The sequence below is a fragment of the Pyxicephalus adspersus genome, chromosome 10 (genome assembly GCF_032062135.1).
Source record: "Pyxicephalus adspersus chromosome 10, UCB_Pads_2.0, whole genome shotgun sequence".
Lineage (NCBI taxonomy): Eukaryota > Metazoa > Chordata > Amphibia > Anura > Pyxicephalidae > Pyxicephalus > Pyxicephalus adspersus.
In genome coordinates, this window is record NC_092867.1 from 24,268,215 (window position 1) to 24,287,755 (window position 19,541).

At 37.2% G+C, this 19,541-nt stretch overlaps 2 protein-coding genes across 2 annotated transcripts in view; one reads left to right on the plus strand and one right to left on the minus strand.

Annotated features, from left to right (window-relative positions):
- The window catches only part of GABARAPL1 (GABA type A receptor associated protein like 1), a 304,992-nt gene extending 297,020 nt beyond the window's left edge, over positions 1-7,972 (plus strand). Inside the window, exon 5 of the mRNA XM_072424891.1 lies at positions 5,023-7,972. Coding sequence (XP_072280992.1) covers positions 5,023-5,088 — 66 coding nt within the window. The 3' untranslated portion in view covers positions 5,089-7,972. The remainder of the gene's footprint in view (positions 1-5,022) is intronic.
- A 1,659-nt stretch (positions 7,973-9,631) lies between these two features.
- Positions 9,632-17,863, minus strand: LOC140340154 (claudin-10-like). Its single transcript, XM_072425215.1, has 5 exons — positions 17,644-17,863; positions 12,817-12,978; positions 12,189-12,270; positions 11,258-11,365; positions 9,632-10,025 (listed from the first exon to the last, which is right to left on the minus strand). Exons 1-5 carry the CDS (start codon positions 17,861-17,863, stop codon positions 9,899-9,901), a joined length of 699 nt encoding a protein of 232 aa, XP_072281316.1. The 3' UTR covers positions 9,632-9,898.
- Positions 17,864-19,541: the final 1,678 nt, after the last annotated feature.

A 19,541-nucleotide genomic window follows, 5' to 3' on the forward strand; every position in this document is an offset into this window, starting at 1 on the left:
GGGGTTTCTTGAGCAATGAGCAGTTTATCTGACACCAATGATCTTTTTGGAGGGTACTGTTCTTCCTTCCCAATATACTGTGAGCTGCGGATATATTAATGAGAGCGAGATTGGGTTCCCCCATGTAAAAAATGGTAGAGAATGGCTATAGAGTTTTTGGAAGTCCAAAGAGTCTACGATCAGGCCTTAGGGATGCTAAAAAATGTCAATGCACTGAAGTAACTGTGATGAAATAAATAAGAATCTACCAATAAATTTAGCTATGGACCTACAAGGGCAGTTAAGGATACAGACATGATTCAACTACCCCAGAGTTTATTCTACTGTGTATTAAAAGACAAGCATATCTATGGGGTTTGTCTGGGAAATGGAATAACATGCAGTAACTGGACATGTTTGATTTCCATGAACGATCAGCAACATATATCAGTATTCTCAGGTCTGTGTGTAGCCTAAAGTGACTTTGTTGCTTTAACAAGAAAAAAACTCAAGTGACCAGTATGAAGAACAGGCATCTGGGGATTCTTGGACATAGTGCATTGGCTTTCGTAGCTCAACTCTACCTCAGTGGTATATTGTTCTAATCAGGCAAAGCCATGTCAATTACAATTTCCCCAACATACAATCCTTTTTGGCTAACTTGCATGATCAGTAGTGGTGCAAAAGCCGTTGAAATCCTTTAAAGGAGGTGAAATAATATGCAGACAGACCATGATAAGGATCAATCACAGAAGCACCAACCCTCAGAGTGTCACAGCATAGATATCTGCTTGTCAGGTTACTCTTTCCTGCTTGATACTATCTAGCTTGGCTTTGGTTGCTCCTTTTTTTTGCCATTTGGCTCCTAACCTCGTGTCAGATGTACCCTTTTTAGCAGCATCAGTCCAACCATGGCACTATTTTTATGAATATGCTCATGTGCAGCCATTATAAATATCATACAGAAATCCATCTTTACTTTCCATCTTTCACACATATGCACGCCTCTTTCATGTACTGAAATTGCTAACTCTGATTTCACTGGACACTGCAGTGGGCATTTGAGCAGTGGTCGCCAACCTTTTTGGACCTACGGACCACTAAACTCATGGGCTCTGGACCGTGCATGTGCCGTGTGTCTCTCAATTCTTACTTATTTTCATATACATATTGGGCACACCCCCATAAAACATACTTTTTGGACTTCTTAACTGTAAATCTGTCAAATTTATAAATAATCCAATTTTGACTATAGAGAGATTAAATTATTCAATAGAGAAAAGTAAACCTATGCAGGCAAAGTATGGAGGCTACTACCATTGACCACTGCTCCCGAAAATATTAGTGCCACTGCCTGTTGTGATGTTATAATGACCTTAGGACTTTCTATGTCACTGACCTAAAACAAATAGGCAGACTGGAAACTCATGACATCATTCTGAGTTCATTGATCTTCATGCTTGTTCTAGATCAGCGACCTAAAAATATTGATGCCGCAGACAGCCAGCAGCTAGCATTTTTAGATGGGAGACAGGAATAGAAGCTCTTCTATTTCTTCAGGGTTTGTTCGTTTGTTCGTTCTTAAAGAAAATCTAAGCCCAAAGCCAAAATGTAATACATTTAGCTTACTAGATCATCAAACTTTTAAAGCTAAGAACATGTTCTGAAATGTAGCATTCTCGTCACTTACTACTAGAAGCATAAACAATCTTTTCTATGTTCTGTAAACTACAAATTTCCCCCACCTTGTAGTAGAGATAAATAGAGAAAAATGTTTGAAGTCCTTTCTTCAAATGTTGTCACTTCAATGTTTGAGGTGATAACAATGGTTCATTACACAGATAAAGTGGAATTAGGAATTAAAGGCACCCTAGGAGAGAAGGCCTGTTATTCACAGGATTTACCAGGATGAGTAGCCACAATGGAATAAGCAGTAATTTTTTTAAACCTAATATTTATGCATTATCAATATGTTTGAATACCAATCGATCTTATTTTATCTTTTTATTTTTTTCAATAAAAAGAAATACAGGCCTTTTATTTTTTATGCCCTATATTTTTTCAGTCTCTCCCATGAGTTTATTCTTGTATTTCTTGTAGCTGTAGCACAGGCAATATGTCCTATAGGATTACAGGATACTATTCATGTTTATGTATGTGTGCATATGCACAAATATAGCTTACAGTTCAAGTATATATATAAATGTATGGTGCTGTACAAGGTCACATCCTTGTATAACCTGCATCAAAGACACGGTAGTATCATGAATACAGCAATGTGAGATAGGAGGAGGATCTAGACTATAATATAATCAGAAAACATATGGCTGATGGTTAGCTTAGGTTCAAGTAATCAGTTGCAACATACATCTATTGCTCTCAGAGCCAACAACATCTAAATGTCAAAGGTAGCAGACAGTCTGGACCTAACCTGGAGCTGGTGACCCTAAAAAGACAGAGTGAACTTCAGTTTGCTAAACTCCCAATAATTTGATCAAATTAACATTTTATTCTTGTTTACAGAAGCATAGATATCAATTATGTTATTAGGGTGTGTGTACAGACTAATAGTAATTACACGCACTGTGATCCATCTAGTTTCCAATTTAATCTCAGAAAAAACAGAATGTGCATGAAGAAGATGTTTATGATTTATAGGTCGGATTAGTAAAGAAGTAATTGAATAGGTCAGAAAAATGTATGGTATTGGCAGTGTAGCTTAAAACCCTTAGATAACTGTTTTTGATTTGTTTTTGTAGTGCAGGGTGGTGTTTGACCCACTGTCAGTCTTCATTTAAATCTACCTTCTCTATTTTCCTGGTGTCAGTAGACGGAATGTGAAGTATTCCAAAATTTTACTCTTGACACCAGAACAGAAAGTAAACCAGAATCTTTCATTGAGGGCATCCATTCCAGAAAAAGCTTTTCATAAGGGAATCACTTTATTATCAGATATTTATATAGCACTGACATGTTATGCAGCTCATAGTCATCTTACTGTTCCTGTCAACTATAAGGCCTACAATCTAATGTTCCCAGAATTGTCATAATCTAATTATGTCCCTAGCATAGTTTAAGGCCAGTTAACCTACTATTATGTTTTATGGGAGGAAATCCCCACACATCCATGTGTCCTGACCAAAATTCAATTTTGAGACCCTAGTGCTGTAGAACTAGAAGCCAAGGTGCTCCCCAGTTTTAATTTCCATTAATTTCCTTTTGTGTGTCCTTGGGACAGGAAGTAAAGCGAAGCACCACCAATGGACATACATTGGTAAAAAAAAAAGAGAATAAAAAGGGTTTCGGACACTCTTCTATCCACACAATACACAGAAACATTTGGGATACACATACACCCTGTAATGTGAGTTGTATAGTATATTTTTGTAACATTCTTTATTTAACAGTTTTATAAGACCACAACGGAAAAACATATAACCATCAATATAGGAACATGTTCTCAGAGCGATACAAATATGTGATTTATATATCAAGGGGAGGGAATACATTACAGTGTAAAGCTTGCTAAAGTAGTATAGTATTCTTCAAGACCAAATACAGCAAGGTATTTTTTAAGATTAACAAGAATAAAGAAAGAGAATGTTCAGGTGGGAGAAGGATAAGGTCAGGGAAGAGCTATAGGGGCAGGGGAATAAAGGAATGGCATATGAATGCTCTTGTAGTGTAGCCTACAATAAGGTGGAGGTAGACCCAGATAATCCAGAGGGGTTTAAAGCAGCCTGGACTCTAAAGCCGCATACACACGTGCAGTTATAGTAGTTGGAAAGGATCTTTCACGACTGCACAATGAATGAACTAGTGCTGTACATACAGCACCATTCTGCTGTATGGAGAGGGGAGGGGGAGAACCACGGAGTGGCACCCCGCTGCACGCTCTCCCCTTTCCTTGCATTAGAACTGTACGTCGTCCGTGAATCCGCCAGAACGGTTGTTCGGACAATGGACAACGGGCACTGCACACACGCCAGATTCTCGTCTGATATCGGCCATGAGCCGATTATCGGGCGAGAACCATTGGACAGGTGTACGTAGCTTAAGTAGTTTCTATACTCACCAGACTTTTGAAACTTATCACCAGCAAATTCATATTTTCCATAATTTTTCTTCAGTACCTTGGAGGGTAGCAGTCAGGTCCTCCATCAACATATTTTTTTTTTACTTTCCAAACCTAAAGACTTATGATGGGAAGGTCTGGGTTTCTCCAAAGTAAAAGACTCGGGTGTGTTCATTCAATGTATAGGGTATATTTTAAACAAAGTTCCTTAATTTATAATGGTAGCTGAAAAGGATTTTTTCCTTAATATATCATTTTTAATAACAAATAATTACAAAAAAATCTAACATTTGGGGGAAATAGGCTCAGAAGTCATATTCAGGGTATTCCGTTCCTGTGCAAGCAATCAGTATGGGTGGAGGAGTAAAGTGCATTGTTAATTTCATTGATTCAGCAAAAAGAAAATGTATCTGAGTGCATATTACACTACCTGGCCATGAAGAAAGTCTCCAAGTTTGTGGGCGAGTGTTATGATCTGGGGTTGCTTCATTTTATCAGACGTAGGATCAGCAGAGTTATGTGCCCAAAAAAATCAGGTCTGCTGAATGTCTGAATATACTGAATGACCAGCTTTTTCCATCAGTGGAATTTTTCTTCCCTAATGCACAGACATAGTCCAAGATTCATCAGGCTCAAATTGTGAAATGTGGTTTAAGGAGCATGAGACATCTTTTTCACACTTGGTAACCCATTTAGAATATTTGGGATGTGATGGAGAAGACTTTACGCAGTGGTCCAAATCTCCCATCATCAATACAACATTTTGGCAAAAAAATAAGGAAAATGTAACATTGCTTAAACTTTACAGATACAGTATCATGGTGAATGCATGCCATAATCAAGGATAAAGGCAGTCCACTATATTTGAAATATTTGAATGTGTGACTTTATTTCGGCCAGGCAGCATGTACATAATAATAATAGGAAATGATCACTTTAGACTAAATCTTTATTATTATGTCTTTCAGGATAACCATGAAGAGGATTGCTTCCTGTACGTGGCTTATAGTGACGAGAGTGTGTATGGCAAGTGACAGAATAAAGTGAAGATTCTTCCAACCCAACACCATCTCCACCCTCACCTACCATATCACCAAACACCTAACTTTTAGAACTGCACAGCTCATGGAACCCAGCTGCTGGGCTGAATGTGTTGGGCAGCTTGAAATTCTACATGGAGGGGGTAATGGTGGTAAAATGTTTAGAACTGGTCAGAACTAGGATGAAAAAAAAAAGAAAAGAAGAACTTGACTCTCTAAGGGATCAAAAGTGTTAAATGATCCATGTTAAGAAAAGCATCTCAGGGGACAGGGGTGAAAACAAGGGGGCCAAAGGGTTCCATGGTGCTGCGCTTGCCATAATGAAAACCAGTCTAGTTACATTCTCACTTGTCAGTGTATGCACATAAGAATTTCTTTAGTGGTCACCAAGCAACATTTCCCATCAGCCTACTGCACCAAAAGATATTCCACTTTGTTTCTTGTCTTTGATTGACAACTCTTTCTTCATACAATGTAATACAGGGAGTTGACAACCTTTAATTGACGATGAATGTTTAGCTGTTTCAATGCTTGTTATTTAACGCACAGGGAAAGTTAGAAAGCAAGCTACATAATACAACTTAATGTTTCTGCAGTTGTAAGTTTTTATTTTTAATGCAAATCCTGATTTTAAATGGTGACCCATTGCTTTCAATCACTGCTCACTTTATATTGTCCAGGTGATCTCTGATTGGTATACTTGCTGCTCGTAGTGTCTTAGAAAGAAAACCTAAAGCTGATCATTCACAGGACACTTTTTACACCAATGTCAACCAGCTGTAATGCAAAACTAAGGGAACTGATCAAAGCAACCTATGACCAACAAACCGTTTTCAACATTGTAAGCTTGATTGGACAGGGTCATCGTCTCCTCCTGTGTCATTGTTTGTACAAAGGTTTGTCATTTGCACCCCCTATTAACTGTAAAGTACTGCGTAATATGTTGGCGCTTCATAAATAAAAGATAATAATAGGTTGCATTAATCCGTTTAATTTCTTTTTGCAATTAAAAAGCTGGATGCTGTTGCCTAAAAATTGCAGTGTACATTGCCATCATTATATTGTCATCAGCACTACAGCTCCCACAATTATGTTGCTTGCCACCAACATACAGTGTGAACAGATGAATATTATATTTTGTTGGGTATTATGTTTAGTTTAACCCCCTCTGAAAATACAGTTAAATTTCATGAATGTGTCTAAAATGACAGCATTCTGACACTACACAATTTTCATATAGAAATATCATGTATTTACTAAGATCCACTGATGATTTAGTGATGTACTATTACTATAAAAAAAAATCTTGATCTTTTTTCGCTTGGTTAAATCTATTTTTGTTAATATTAAGAAATCTATATAGAATGCTCTACAGCAAGTGTCCTTTAGATGGCAGTGTTGTAAGAGGCTCGGATATAGCGGATATATATCGGAGTGATGACTCATCAGATTTGAATCGCCTGTTTTGTACTTTTGTTCAGTCATTATTTATTCTTTGCTAAAATGTGATATATGATATGTATGTTAACAATAATATTAGAAGTATTAGTAGCATTTGTATAGGTTGCTGATGGTAGAAAGGTCTAGGCCTTCTCTTCAGGATCTGTTCTTTATAGTATATCCAAGAAGAAAATCCAGGATTTGCCTTTAAGTAGTGCTTTGTTTTAATGTCAGTACCCCTGGTTCTAAAAAGAATCTTGATTTATAATGAGAAAAGAAATGCTAGACAACAAATGACATACATTTTATTGTTAAAGCTTTATAAGTAAGGTGTAGTGGGGCAAATTTGTCCATGCAAACTATGCACACATTTTGCACATAATATTACACGTAACTTACTAAAGTCATGTGATTGCTATAATAAACACAATCAGAAATAAAAATTCTCTGGTGGAGCATCTTTCAGATCCATATGTGTTGTGATATTTTAGTAAATATCAGATTCACTGCTTTATAAATGTACCCTTAGGAGGGGAAAATAACACAATTCTGATTTTTGTCAATTCCTGACAACCCCTTCCAGTAAACACCATGCAGAACGAGAATGGATATGTCTACTATGTGTCTCCTTGCTTACGATTGATATTAAAATCAGTTAAAAGGCAGTGGGGTTGAATCGTACCCAGGAGCAGGGGTCCCCAACCCCCAGTCCGTGGCAGGTGGGCAGTGACTCTGGACGGTGCCCCCCCAACGAGGTGAGGAGAAGGACTCCACTCGGGGGGGTGCATCAGCCAGAGCCGCAAACCACGTATCCCGTACACATCACAGGCTCAGGGCGGTGGGTGGGTTGTGTTTTTGGACACAACCCACCCACTCTTCCATCGCAGGCTCAAACGAGCGATGGCAGAGTGGCCGGTTCTGGTATCATGACGTCACTATGGGGGAAGCTTCTTCCCCTTTAAGACACATGCGTGGTCCGAAGTCCGTTCATTTAGTGGTCCGTGAGCTCTAAAAGGTTGGGGGCCGCTGCCCTAGAGAAGAGGATGTAATGACTCCTCAGTGCTAACCATGGGATCACTCCTGGATTTATAAGCAAATACAATACTTGCACTGTAATCACATCAATCAATTATCATTGCTCCCCCCAAAAAAGGCAAGTTTTGGAACTTTTCTTCTTAGATGTATCTATATTTTTATTTTGTGAAAGACATATGAGCCAGCCCTGGTTATTGTGATGTATTCTGCGTAGCTTTTATTGCTATGTGTGAAGATTTCACTGTGACCAAAGTAATTCCATCTCTTGTCATTTCAAACTGCATTTTTAAGTTTTTAGTTTTTTTTTCTTACACTTTGTTGTTTTGTAAGTTTTGTTTGATTTAGTGATGTCTCATAATCCTGACTGTAGCCCTATATTTAAATAAAATAGTAAACACATCCACTTTTTAGTGTGTGGCCTTAATTTGGTGTTCATCATTTATTTGTAAGGAGGGTTTTACTAAGAGCACTTTGTACAACAAAATGTTTGTTTTATTTGAAATAATTCTGGTATGAGAGAATTGTAAAGGATGTGATCTAGGTTATTTGGAAGTTGGTATACAGAAAACAAGCAACACATTTCGGGGGTTAAGCACCTTTTTCAGGGCTTACGGCTCAAAACTATGGATTAGTACATAGGGTTGTGGAATTGGGGGAGACTTCTCTTGTGGAATTAAGAGAAAGTCTAGAACACGCACCCTGGTGTTTGGCATTCAAGGGACCCATTCCTCAAGCTAAGGCACTACAGTTTGACATTCCTAGACATGAAAAACAGATTTAATCCCAAAACACATTGGCCCTGATTAATTAAGGCACCCCAAGGCTAGAGAGGATACACTGTCATCAGTTAAAACTCGGTGATCCTACAAACCTGCAATGAATTTCCTAAAAGTTGTTTGCTAATTGTTAGCAAATGTTTTCGACCCTGGACCAGATCCATTCCATGTTTGCTGGATCACTCAGCTTCACTAATAAAAGTGTATCCTTTCCAGCCTTGAAGAGCTTTAATAAATCAGCCTCATTGGGTCTGTATAAAAGTTTTGAATTAACTGGATCAATAAATGATTGCAAGCTTTTGAGAAATTTACATCTAAAGGTTTATTTTAAGTAAATATGTAGCTTCCAGTGCTTTTGAATTTCTTTAGAACATAGCAGTAGATTTCATCACTAGCTTCATTGCCATCTGTGACACTGGTCTGGAACAATTACAAACAGTAGCTCAGGAAAGTAAAAAAAAAAATCAGATATCCTAATCTACTTAATTGCTCCAGGTCGGTCACTCAAAAATGTATTCCATAGCATGTACCAGTCATTTATTCTTTTTATAGGTAACCAGAAGCAGCTAAACAGAATTCATCTTTTGTTGATCTGAAAGCTGAAACCTAATTAGTTGCTTTACGTTTCTTAATTTTACACATACGTATGTCTCTTTGCTCTGCTTTATTACATAAGCTTTGTGTGCATTTTCTATTTCTAGTGACCACTAAACGTGTATTGTTGGTTTCAGTGGATGGTGGATGGAAGTAATAAAAAGACTGTCTACAGCTCAGATAGCAGAATTCCTCTATTTCATTCCCTCTAGCCCCTTGAATACACAGTAAATAACATCAATCTATGTAAAAAGAATTTGTTAGGCCACCAGTCCCATCAAAATCCAGAAGTAGGTTTTGCAGTAATATTGACATAACATAAGCATGACACTTAATGATGAAGTATAGTTCCGCACCTAAAAATTGCGAGCAGGCAGGATTGTTCCTGCAGAAGGGACAGATATTGTCTCTTGCAGAATTAAACATATCTTCCTGTTCTCAATCTATTTCTCAGCATCCCCTGGGTCTGCCAGATCTGATGGCCAAAGATCTCACACCCAGAAAAAGACCAGGAGAAGATGGCGGCAACAGAACAAGGACAGGTGAGCATAAAAAATTGCGATCAGGAACGTAAGTTCATTTTATTGCAGAAGGGACATCACCTGGTCGCAATTTTTTATTTTTAGGTTTAGCTTTGCTTTATTAGCTTCTACTGATGTTATATTTTGCAATCATAATGACATAACGTAAGCACTGAGAAAAAAGATCTTTAAAAATAGAAAAACAGAAACAAATTACAATAACAGGACAAATCACTTGAATCCAGGACATAACGATCTCCAAATTCACTCCTGGACTAATCAAGGTATTTCACAATGCAGTCCATGGCAGAAGAAGCTGGGATAGTGACTGGCTTGGATTGCATTCAATATGTGGAATAATGTTTTTTCCTGTGGATGGTACGTTGGGTATACAAGGTACAAACATAGTCAGCATGTCCAATAAACCATAAACGTCATTCACACATAGGCGTTTTTGTCAAACTGTTTAGGCAGTCCCCTGTGTGCATTGTGGCTGTTCTTACGGTCTTGAAGGTTTGTACGCGCAGACTTTACAGATGTCACTCCATTGTAAGAATAAGTGATTCTGTAATACAAACATGAATTACTAAATGGCACATAAATTATAACGTGTCTCATACGGGTGGTCATTTTATTACAGACCTAGACCCATGCACAGGCAAAAAAAATGAAGAAAATTCAGAAATTTTGGATTTCTTACGATCTTTTTCCAGATCAGTCCAGAGTGAAACTTTGGCTATGCCTTTGCTTGCTGCAATGAAGCCCAGTGCAGGGTGACTGGTCTTGTATTCTCTTACCTCGTATTCTCTTATAGTTTTCTGCAAGTGTTCTAAAGAGGGTAAACCTGTTTCTTACAGTTTTGCTCTCTGTTATGTGCATCATGGTTGTGATGTGACCACTACTCTTACAAGGTAATATCTAGTTTTATAAATCCATTTGGTGTACTCAAATTGTATATATATTATTTGTGGCTATTAACTAAATTAAATATTTTGTGCCAGGAATTAAATTTTATATTAATGTAATTCCAAAAGTTGCTGACACTATTGTCATTTTTAGAAAGTCAGTCCTGAACAATGATGATCAGCCAATGCTGGAACTGGAGCATGTATAAGGCCAGTGGTTAAAAGAGGATAATAAAGATCAGAACTGAGAAGGATGTTTTTTATTTTGGGTTTAGATCTGCTTTGTGACTGTGAAAGATGGGCAACCTTTCATGTTCTCAAGCAGCTATTAGAGTTCTAAATACCCCTAGAGTTGACCTTATACTAAAATAGAAGGTTTTCTTCCCTGGCTGGCCACTCTCCAATTCCTAAAATCATCTACTATATGTAGGTGAATAATGAACTTGTAAAGGAAAAGTTTGGGTCATATTCTCTGTACTCCTGACTTCCGCATCATTGTGAATGGGGTCACCTTCATTTTGTAATCAGCCCTCTGGAACGCAGAGCATTGGAATTATCACACAGGACACTCTAGTTAATTACAAGAGGGTCTTCCCGCAATATTTCACAATATTAATGACTGGCGTTTTATAGTAAGGGAGGTGATGTTATCCTTGCTTAGGTAATGAAGGTGGATAATGAGAGAGGGGTATGCATAACTGTAGCATTCTCTTCTACTGTTATAAATATTTTTTTACCTACATATTATAGGTGGTTAATGCAGGGGAAAATGCTGAGCCACCATAAGCAGACATCCCAGTTTAGTTGAAGGTCAGCTTTAAATGTGTTAGCATTTCTAATACAGAATAAAGAGAATTAGATAATAAGTTATTGAAAACAGCAATATTCTTACCTGGCAGCTTTGATGGTTTCATTTAGAGAGAAGCAGAGTATGGAACCTCCAATGATGCTTAGTGACGATCCTCCCCATCCGATAAATAGTGCAGCTCCTAGTTCATACCTGTGTACAGGAATCACATTTTTAGGCAGAACATTCTTCCACTAGCATAGCTGTGGGAGAGAGAGACAGGCTTTTGAAAAACATAAACATTTATTGATTTCAAAAATAATTAAAAAAGTTAAGACTATTGTTTCTTGGGTTCATTCCTAAAGTAACATTTGGTAATGTTGCTGGGGCTTCTTACCGCAGAAGCATGTGGTACCGAACTGTTACTTAAAAGTATTTGATACTAAAACCGATATGAATTTGGACGTACTGCTGTTTTCTCAGAGTCTGGATAGAGTAAACGGAATGGATGAGGCTTGTGTTGTTAACTCTTTAATAGATAGTGTCAGTCTCCTACGAGTTGGTAGCTTGTTGGTACCAAGTAACAATTCGGTACCACATGCTTCTGCGCTAAGAAGCCCCAGCAACATTACCAAGTCTACCTCTACCCCTGAGGAAGCCCAGCCTGGGCAAAATGCGTCAGGTGGGAAACCTAATCGCTTACTCAGTATGATGAATTAACCTATTATTACTAGCTGTTGCCAAAATTAGTAGTCAGATGTTAGTTTAGAAATTAACCCAAGAGACAAAAGTATCAACCTTTTAAGTTATGTTTGAAATCAATAAAATTCTGTGTTTTTAATCTTACCTCCTCTGCCCTTCAAAAGCCTGTCTTTCTCTCTCTCATCTATATAGTATCTATAACCAAAGGCTAGGCAAAATACAAGCACACTCCTCTTTCGGATGTCATTGGTGTAATTTTCTGGTGGTAGACATAACTAAACTATTCTTCCACTAGCAGTTTGCTTAAAATGAATTTGACCATTTCTTTACTTACTTCTGCTCCACGAAGAATGGATCAAAGAACTCTGAGGTTATCTTGTTAGCGTAAAGGGAGATTCCAGACATGGCACACAGACCTGGAGGAATGAACGTGTATATGTTTAGCAGGTAGGACAATCTAGACAAAATGTAGTACATAACAATATAATAGAATGGAGTAGCCAAATCCCTACATATTACATACCTAAAAACACTTTAGTATGTAAGAATGAGAGGTAGCTGCCATATCATGCATCCATATATATTAAACAGTAGTCATTTTATCAGGAACAATTAAACTGTCACATGATATTGTTTTTTTTTGAATAAACACATGCATATGTTGGTGAATCATAACTGTGATAAAAAGTCATCAAACATAATCTCCGAAACTCAATTTAAACTTATACCTGATTATGTAGGCTAAACATAAATATAGATTTTAGGTAATAAGTTGATGTAAACATATATATATATATATATATATATATACTGAAATAGTTCTTTAATATACTTGTATATCCAATTGACAAAATGTCATTGCAAACATAGTTGGATTATATATATATCCAGCAAACAATACCCTTGGCTTTACCATTATCCCTGGAAACTGTAGGGATTACAATGTACTGCATGTAACTCACCACTGAGTACATAGAGAAGACCAGAGGAGAAGGTGATTTTTCCTTTGGTATTATCTGAGCCTCCGATCTTGGTGCACTTCATCCCAACAAGAGCAAAGATTGAACCAAAAAATCCCAGACTTACTGCTGCTATCATCAAACCACGACAGGCTTGGATATACCCTAAGGAATGAGGATACAATAACATTATTTTGACACAGCTAGCCACTAATTTCATAGTCAACAAAAAAGCCAAGAATAGAATAACACTTATACAATTGTGTACTGTATGTGAAAATACCAGATGCTGTACAAATAAATATTTAATACCCCAGACAGTTCTAGAATGGATCTGGTCCAGGATTGAAAAAAATTGCAAACAAATAGAACATGACTTTTAGGAAATCCATTCCAGGTTTGCTAGATTACCCAGCTTCACTGAGAGAGAAAGAGCAGCAGACTTTATATGCAAGGGAAGATAGACTTTGTGCTTTCAGTGGAATTAAAAAAACATACAAAAATGCTCAGTCTTACTGCACCTTCAATATTTCTGTTTAGTTTTAAAACTTAACTACAACGGATTGCTCAATGTATTCAGAATTTTAAAAAATATAAAAAAAAAGAAATAACTTTCTTGCACATCATTGGATGTTTGTTTGTAGTGAAATGCAATTGATTTATTTCACTATGTTACATCATATCTCACTTCTGAAAATGATCCCAGTGGCAGTGTGCCCACAGGTATACCCAAGAAGAGTATTTACCCAAGAAGGAACTATTCAAATATTTGAGAAAAATGTATTTAAAAGTTTTTACAATGCTTTGGCAGTAAGCTTTGGTGATCAAATACCACTATTCCCTAGCTACAGAAAGAAGTATAAACATGGCCTTTCTGAATCATAACTTTACTCCAGGTAAATGTATTGTAAGATCTTGTATTACAATCTGCAAAGTCTTTTCTTTAAAGAACTTTTAGTAAGAACTAGTCCATCCTCTCTAGACTTCTTAACCTAACTTAGAAACCAACTCTCCCAAACTCTCCTGTTTATTTCCAAAGGCCCAACTTTTTTGAGTTTTTGCTGTCTGTGCAGTGACAACTTATTGACTTGGATTGGGCTTTTCAGTAGGCACCTCTAGTCTTGCAGTAGTACAGGACTGTTTGTAGACAATCAAGTACTGTTCCAGTCAAGAAGAGACCGCAACTATCAAGGTGAGGTATATGGGTGGAGGGTTTCTTAACTTTGAACAGGGCTGACCCTGCAATTGTGGTCCTAAACCCCAAGATTCTTAGTACCATGTGTCAAATAAAACCAGATACATACACCAATCTTACATTGCCTGGACGTTACTGTGAGCATTCCCTCTTGAAAGGGGCAAAACCGTTTAATAGGGGGAAAGAGATATTGTAGGATATGTAGCTTCTCTTATAAGTCAAATTGATGTTTTGGTTCATTGGTCTTTCTTGTCCTGTATGTAAGGACTGTGTATCCAGTAAGGAGAAGGAGAATCAAACAGTAGGAATATAAAACAAACAGAAATGTTTGCAAGAGTTAGAAATTAACAGATTTATTAAATGAGTCACTAACTTCTGAGCCTCCTTTAAACAAACATTCAGTAAGGAAGTTGGAAAGATCACACGAATCCACAGTGCATGGGAATAATAACAAACTCATCCAAAGTTCAAGAAAATTCAATACCTGTTGTTTTTTTTGTTTGTGTTATTTCCTGTCCAATCTGTATGCTTTTTAATGCACCATGAAATCATCTCTACATTTGCTTATTTGGTGGTTTGTGCAGGTAAAATGTAGCTTAGCAAATAAAGCAGATTTCATGCTGTCTTGGTTCCATGTGATAGTTGAACATGGCTGTGATACCAGTGACATTTAGGGCTGTGTTAGCTAGGAGATCAGCTGTTTTATAAGGGTTTACATTTTCATTTTTAAATAATAAGATTCTTGGAGAAGACCACCAGAATTACCAACGACAAACAAATGTCTGGACATGAGGAAAAGAGGACAAGGAGGAATGTAACAAGAAAAGACAAAGAGGTTGAAGAGGAAAGAAAAATGAGAACAAGAAATAATTTAACCATTAGGACAAAAGTGGCTGAAGCATTAGGGCTGGGTCTACACGGACGTCTTTAAAAACGCATGTAAATGTTACTACTGCAATTATATGCATTTATGCACTTCCTTTTTAGCGTTTTAAAGCTTGCCTTGAAACGCTGGAAAGTGCATTTGCCGCGTTTTCCTGCATTTTTAATGCATTTACATTTCAAGTGCTTATAAATGCAGGAAAACACCCTACTGAACTTAATAGAAGCGTTTACCTGCGTATTGGGTGTTTTCGAGCGTTAACTTGCGGTTTAATTTTTTAAACGTTGAAAGCAACATTATAGATAATGTTCATAAGGGTACCTCAAGGAAACGTCCTGGTGTAGATTAGCCCATTGCAATGCATGGAAATTTCAAACATGGGCTTTTAAAGCCTCAGGTTCAACGCTGAGGACAGCACTGAAAGCAAGGAGAAATGTAATACAAGGGACAGTGGCCATGATTTATTAAAGCTCTCCAAGGCTGGAGAAAATACAATTTCATCATTGAAACTGGGTGATCCTGGATTGGATTTCTTAAAAGTAATTTGCTATTGGTTAGCAAATGTTTTTAGTTCTGGACCAGATTGATTCCAGGTTTGCTGGTTCACTCAGGTTCACTGATGACAGCCTATCTTCTCCAGCCTTGAAGAACAAGGAAGAATATAGCACTGAGAACTGGGATGTAGCACCGAGGACAGTGGGACATAAAACACTGAAGGCAAGGGGACAGTAAAATGTAGCACTGAGAACAAGATAACATAAAGGACAAAAGGAATGCACAATTTATTATTTCTGACAGCAGTACACTTTGTAAGGTGTGGTTTACAACCTTCAAAAACTGACTCTGTTTAAATAAAAATCCTGGAATGTAAATGGACCTTAAGGACTGTGTTATACAGCCTTATATTAGAGCATTCAGACAATTGAAGAAGAGACGGTGGCAATAGAAAGGGCTTATATATTTGAAAATAATGCTGGAATTCTCTAGAAATTACGGTAAAGGTGACTTTACACCAGGTGAAGGATATTCCACCCTGCAAAGCTGACATTCAGATAGGAGGACTTCCTAACAACTACCAGCAGAAGAGTTCCTACTAACAACCAGAAGAGTTGTGTTTTTGCTTGAAACACTCTCTTCAGCCACTGTTTTTTAGATTTTTGTTTCAAATGTAGGTCGAACAAAAAAACAGGCTTTCCTGTTCACAGTTTATTCAATATATTAAGTAGTGATTCACAATATCCTCATTTTTATTAGATTACCACTAGATTTGATTTTTTTATTGAATCTATTAGAAATTACTTATAGTGGATGGAAGCCTTAACAGTATCTGTGGAAAGTGTTGGGTTACAGAGTTTTCAAAAATAGGAAAGGAGAGAAAAAAATATCTGATCTTTCCTAAGTGATTTTGAAAGTTAGAGGCTTATGAGAGATCATACCACAATATTCAAGATGGAAAAGGGGTTTGACAAGCACTGCAATGCAATGAGAAGAGGAATTAGAAAGAAGAGAAATCTTCAATTTGGATTTTTTACATGTCACGCCTAAATTAAATAAAATAGAATTTTTTTCTGCTGCTTTTTCTGCTTCATCTCTTTACATTGTACCACTAGCAAACAACAGAAAATCAGCAGTTTGGGCTCCTTGTTAGTAAGATCTCCAATACCTCTACAGAAGACAGGGTAAGCCTACACATAGGCAGGATGCAACTCTATTTTCTATGTGTGAACTTATTAAATAGTTGCTTGCTATTGATTGTTTTTTTTTAATATTATTATTTAAAATTCAAGTCAGCTTTCAAAAGGATGGAAGCTGAGCATGTCAGGTATCAGTGTGCTAAGCTTCCACTGAAAGTCATGCGAGAGTCCCCCAGACTATATTGTCAGTTGCAGTCTGTATTCAGACAGCCACTGTTACTGTTAACTGAAGTTTCATATGCTCAGGAAGTAGCAGAATGTTTGGATACAGAAGTGAATTTGGAAAGACTTTCAATAGACATACACTAGTGGATCTATGGTCGATTATACACCCATTTGATATTGATCTTGAGAATACAGATGTTTTATCTTGCACCAATTTATTATAATGCTGTCACTGTAGATTTGCACTAATTCTTGTGACACAAAGCCATGTCACTTTTTACCGCCTTCCATTTCTGCCAGGAACTGATCACAAAAAAGGCCATTTTAATTCAGTGGCCCTGATTTATTAAAGTTCTCCAAGGCTGGAGAGGATACACTTTCATCAGTGAAGCTGGGTGATCCAGCAAACCTGGAAAGGATCTGATCCAGGATTGAAAATATTTGCTAAGCATTTGCGTATTTGCTAAATAGCAAATTACTTTTAGGAAATAATTCCAGATTGGCTGGATCACTCAGCTTTACTGATAAAAGTGTATCCTTTCCAGCCTTGGAAAGCTTTATTAAATAAGGCCTAGTGTTTTTATGCATTCAGATATGTAATGAATTGAACTCACATAATGTGTGCCCAGCATAAGAATAGACAGAACTAAATTAAAACAATGTGCATCAATTTGCAACAAATCTCTGGAATTGGCATAAATACTAGTCTCTGCTTTCATCTTGCCTCTGTGAGCAGATTGTTTCCACTGGATCATTGTCAAAAGCTTTAGACTTTTTCCCCAAGAGGCAACCAATGTACTATTGATATACCTTCTCCAATCTTGAAGTGCAAATGCAATTGTATTTTAGTGGTAACTCAAACAAGCCACAGCCAAAGTGTCATTGGTTCTTACCTTCCAAGGCCAGCATAGAAGGGAAGTCCTTACAATTAGATACCCCGGTTGAGTCGGTAACACATGTTTTCCAGAGGTTGGACCAGAAAGTTGCGGTGGTGATAACAGTGCCATCGATACTGGAGACCTTCCAGTAGTCAGTTGGTAATGTAGAACTTACCAATACCCATCCTGACACCGAGAGCACAAAGGCTATAATTTCAGTTGCCATGTGCGGCATGGTGGCACAACCAGGTCCAACCAGAAATATAAAAAAATTAACAAAAACAGAAACCGTTTATAAAGAAAAAGATGTTTAGATGAATGTGATTTAAAGAGAAAAATTAGGAAACAGAGACCAAGACTGTAACAGTCCAAGAAAACGTCCCAGAAAGTGGTCGAAATAGCATACCACAACCTTCATGGTGATGAAAATCCCTCCCTGTCCCTAGGTGGCCCTCCCTAATTAATTCACTTCAATTCCAGGCAGAATGTAAAACACACACATAGTTCCATGCTACTGCCAAATTCTTGGGATTAATGCCTCTCACGGATGTATTGTTTTCATTAGCCCTCATGAATCTTGGGTCCTTCCTTAATTGACATCTGGAATAGCCATGGCTTGACTAAATGTCGCATTTAGAACCTGCTAAGTATTAGAGGTTATGTTTCCTTTCTAAAATAGATGAATGAGCGCAAGAACCAATGAAATGTACTAGGGAAATCTGTTTTACTTCATAAGTAGAATTATTCTGTTGTGTTGTTTGCATTTTTTTTTATTGTGCCCGTGTAAAAATCAATGACATATTTATAAAGTCTGACAAAATGAGATTTTTTTTAAGAAGCTGACTGGTTACTTGGGTAAATAGATCGATTTCAATTGACAATATAAGGATTTATGTATGTACATGCAATAATTTAGTAAGTAATCCACATGTCACTAAACTTAAGGATACATACACACCAGTTACTCATGACCAGACTCATGTGCATGGGCCCTAAACCTTAAATCCCCCTTATCTGAACCCTACAACTTGCCCTAATTCCTAAAATTAGATTTGAAAGTGGAAGTATATATTAGGCAGGAAGGAAATCACCTGTCCCTATTTACTTACCTGCCTGCTTGCAATCTTTTTTGAAATGTACACTGAGCTCTGTTGTGTGGTGGGAGCTCTCTTTCTCTATCAGACAAAGCCGGATGGCTGAAGACCTGAACCCCGAAGAAGACAGGCAGGTAAATGTATTTTTATTGCAGAATGGACATCACTGTTCTTTGGGAAATTAACAACTTGCTTGCTTTTTTTGAACACCATAAAAGGGGCTAAATACTAACCTTTACTACTGGCCTCTCACATTGTTCAATAAAAAGCTATAGAATGTCATAAAGAGCCTTTACTTTCTGGCTAATGGACATCTAGCATAGTATAGCCCTTTCCTCCCCAAATTGACTGTCTATGGCCTGACCCTTTCATTCTTTAGATTTCAGCCCTTTCAGCCCAACACCTAAGCTGGTTTACGTAATATAAGAATGCTATATAAATACTAGTTAATATTAATATGTGGGACTCCATATTGTAGGTCTACTAGAGTACCTTCTATACAGAAGAGAAGAAACTACTACCATATATGCATTAATATTCCATGATTATAAAACTAAGGAAGTGCTAGAAATGGAACTAGTATATTCTTTATTAAACTAAAAAACATGCAACAAACTAATAAACAACATATAAATGTCAGCATTGTGTAGAAGAAAATTCTTCATTTTCAACCAATAGATCCTTGCACATGTATGTAGATTCCAATGTCTTTTAGAGCCTCCAATGCAATGCACGTTAGAGTTAAACTCTTCTAAATGAGTTGTCATATAAATCTTTTTTATGGATTCCTGTTGACTAATGACCCTAGAACTGGCACAT

Coding starts and splice junctions, on each gene's coding strand:
- LOC140340154 (XM_072425215.1), bottom strand. CDS start 17,863: ATGCCGCACATGGCAACTGAAATTATAGCCTTTGTGCTCTCGGTGTCA. Junction 12,271..12,816: donor TCTTCTCTATGTACTCAGTG/GTGAGTTACATG, acceptor TCATTCCTCCAG/GTCTGTGTGCCATGTCTGGA. Junction 10,026..11,257: donor GAAACCATCAAAGCTGCCAG/GTAAGAATATTG, acceptor TTTGTATTACAG/AATCACTTATTCTTACAATG.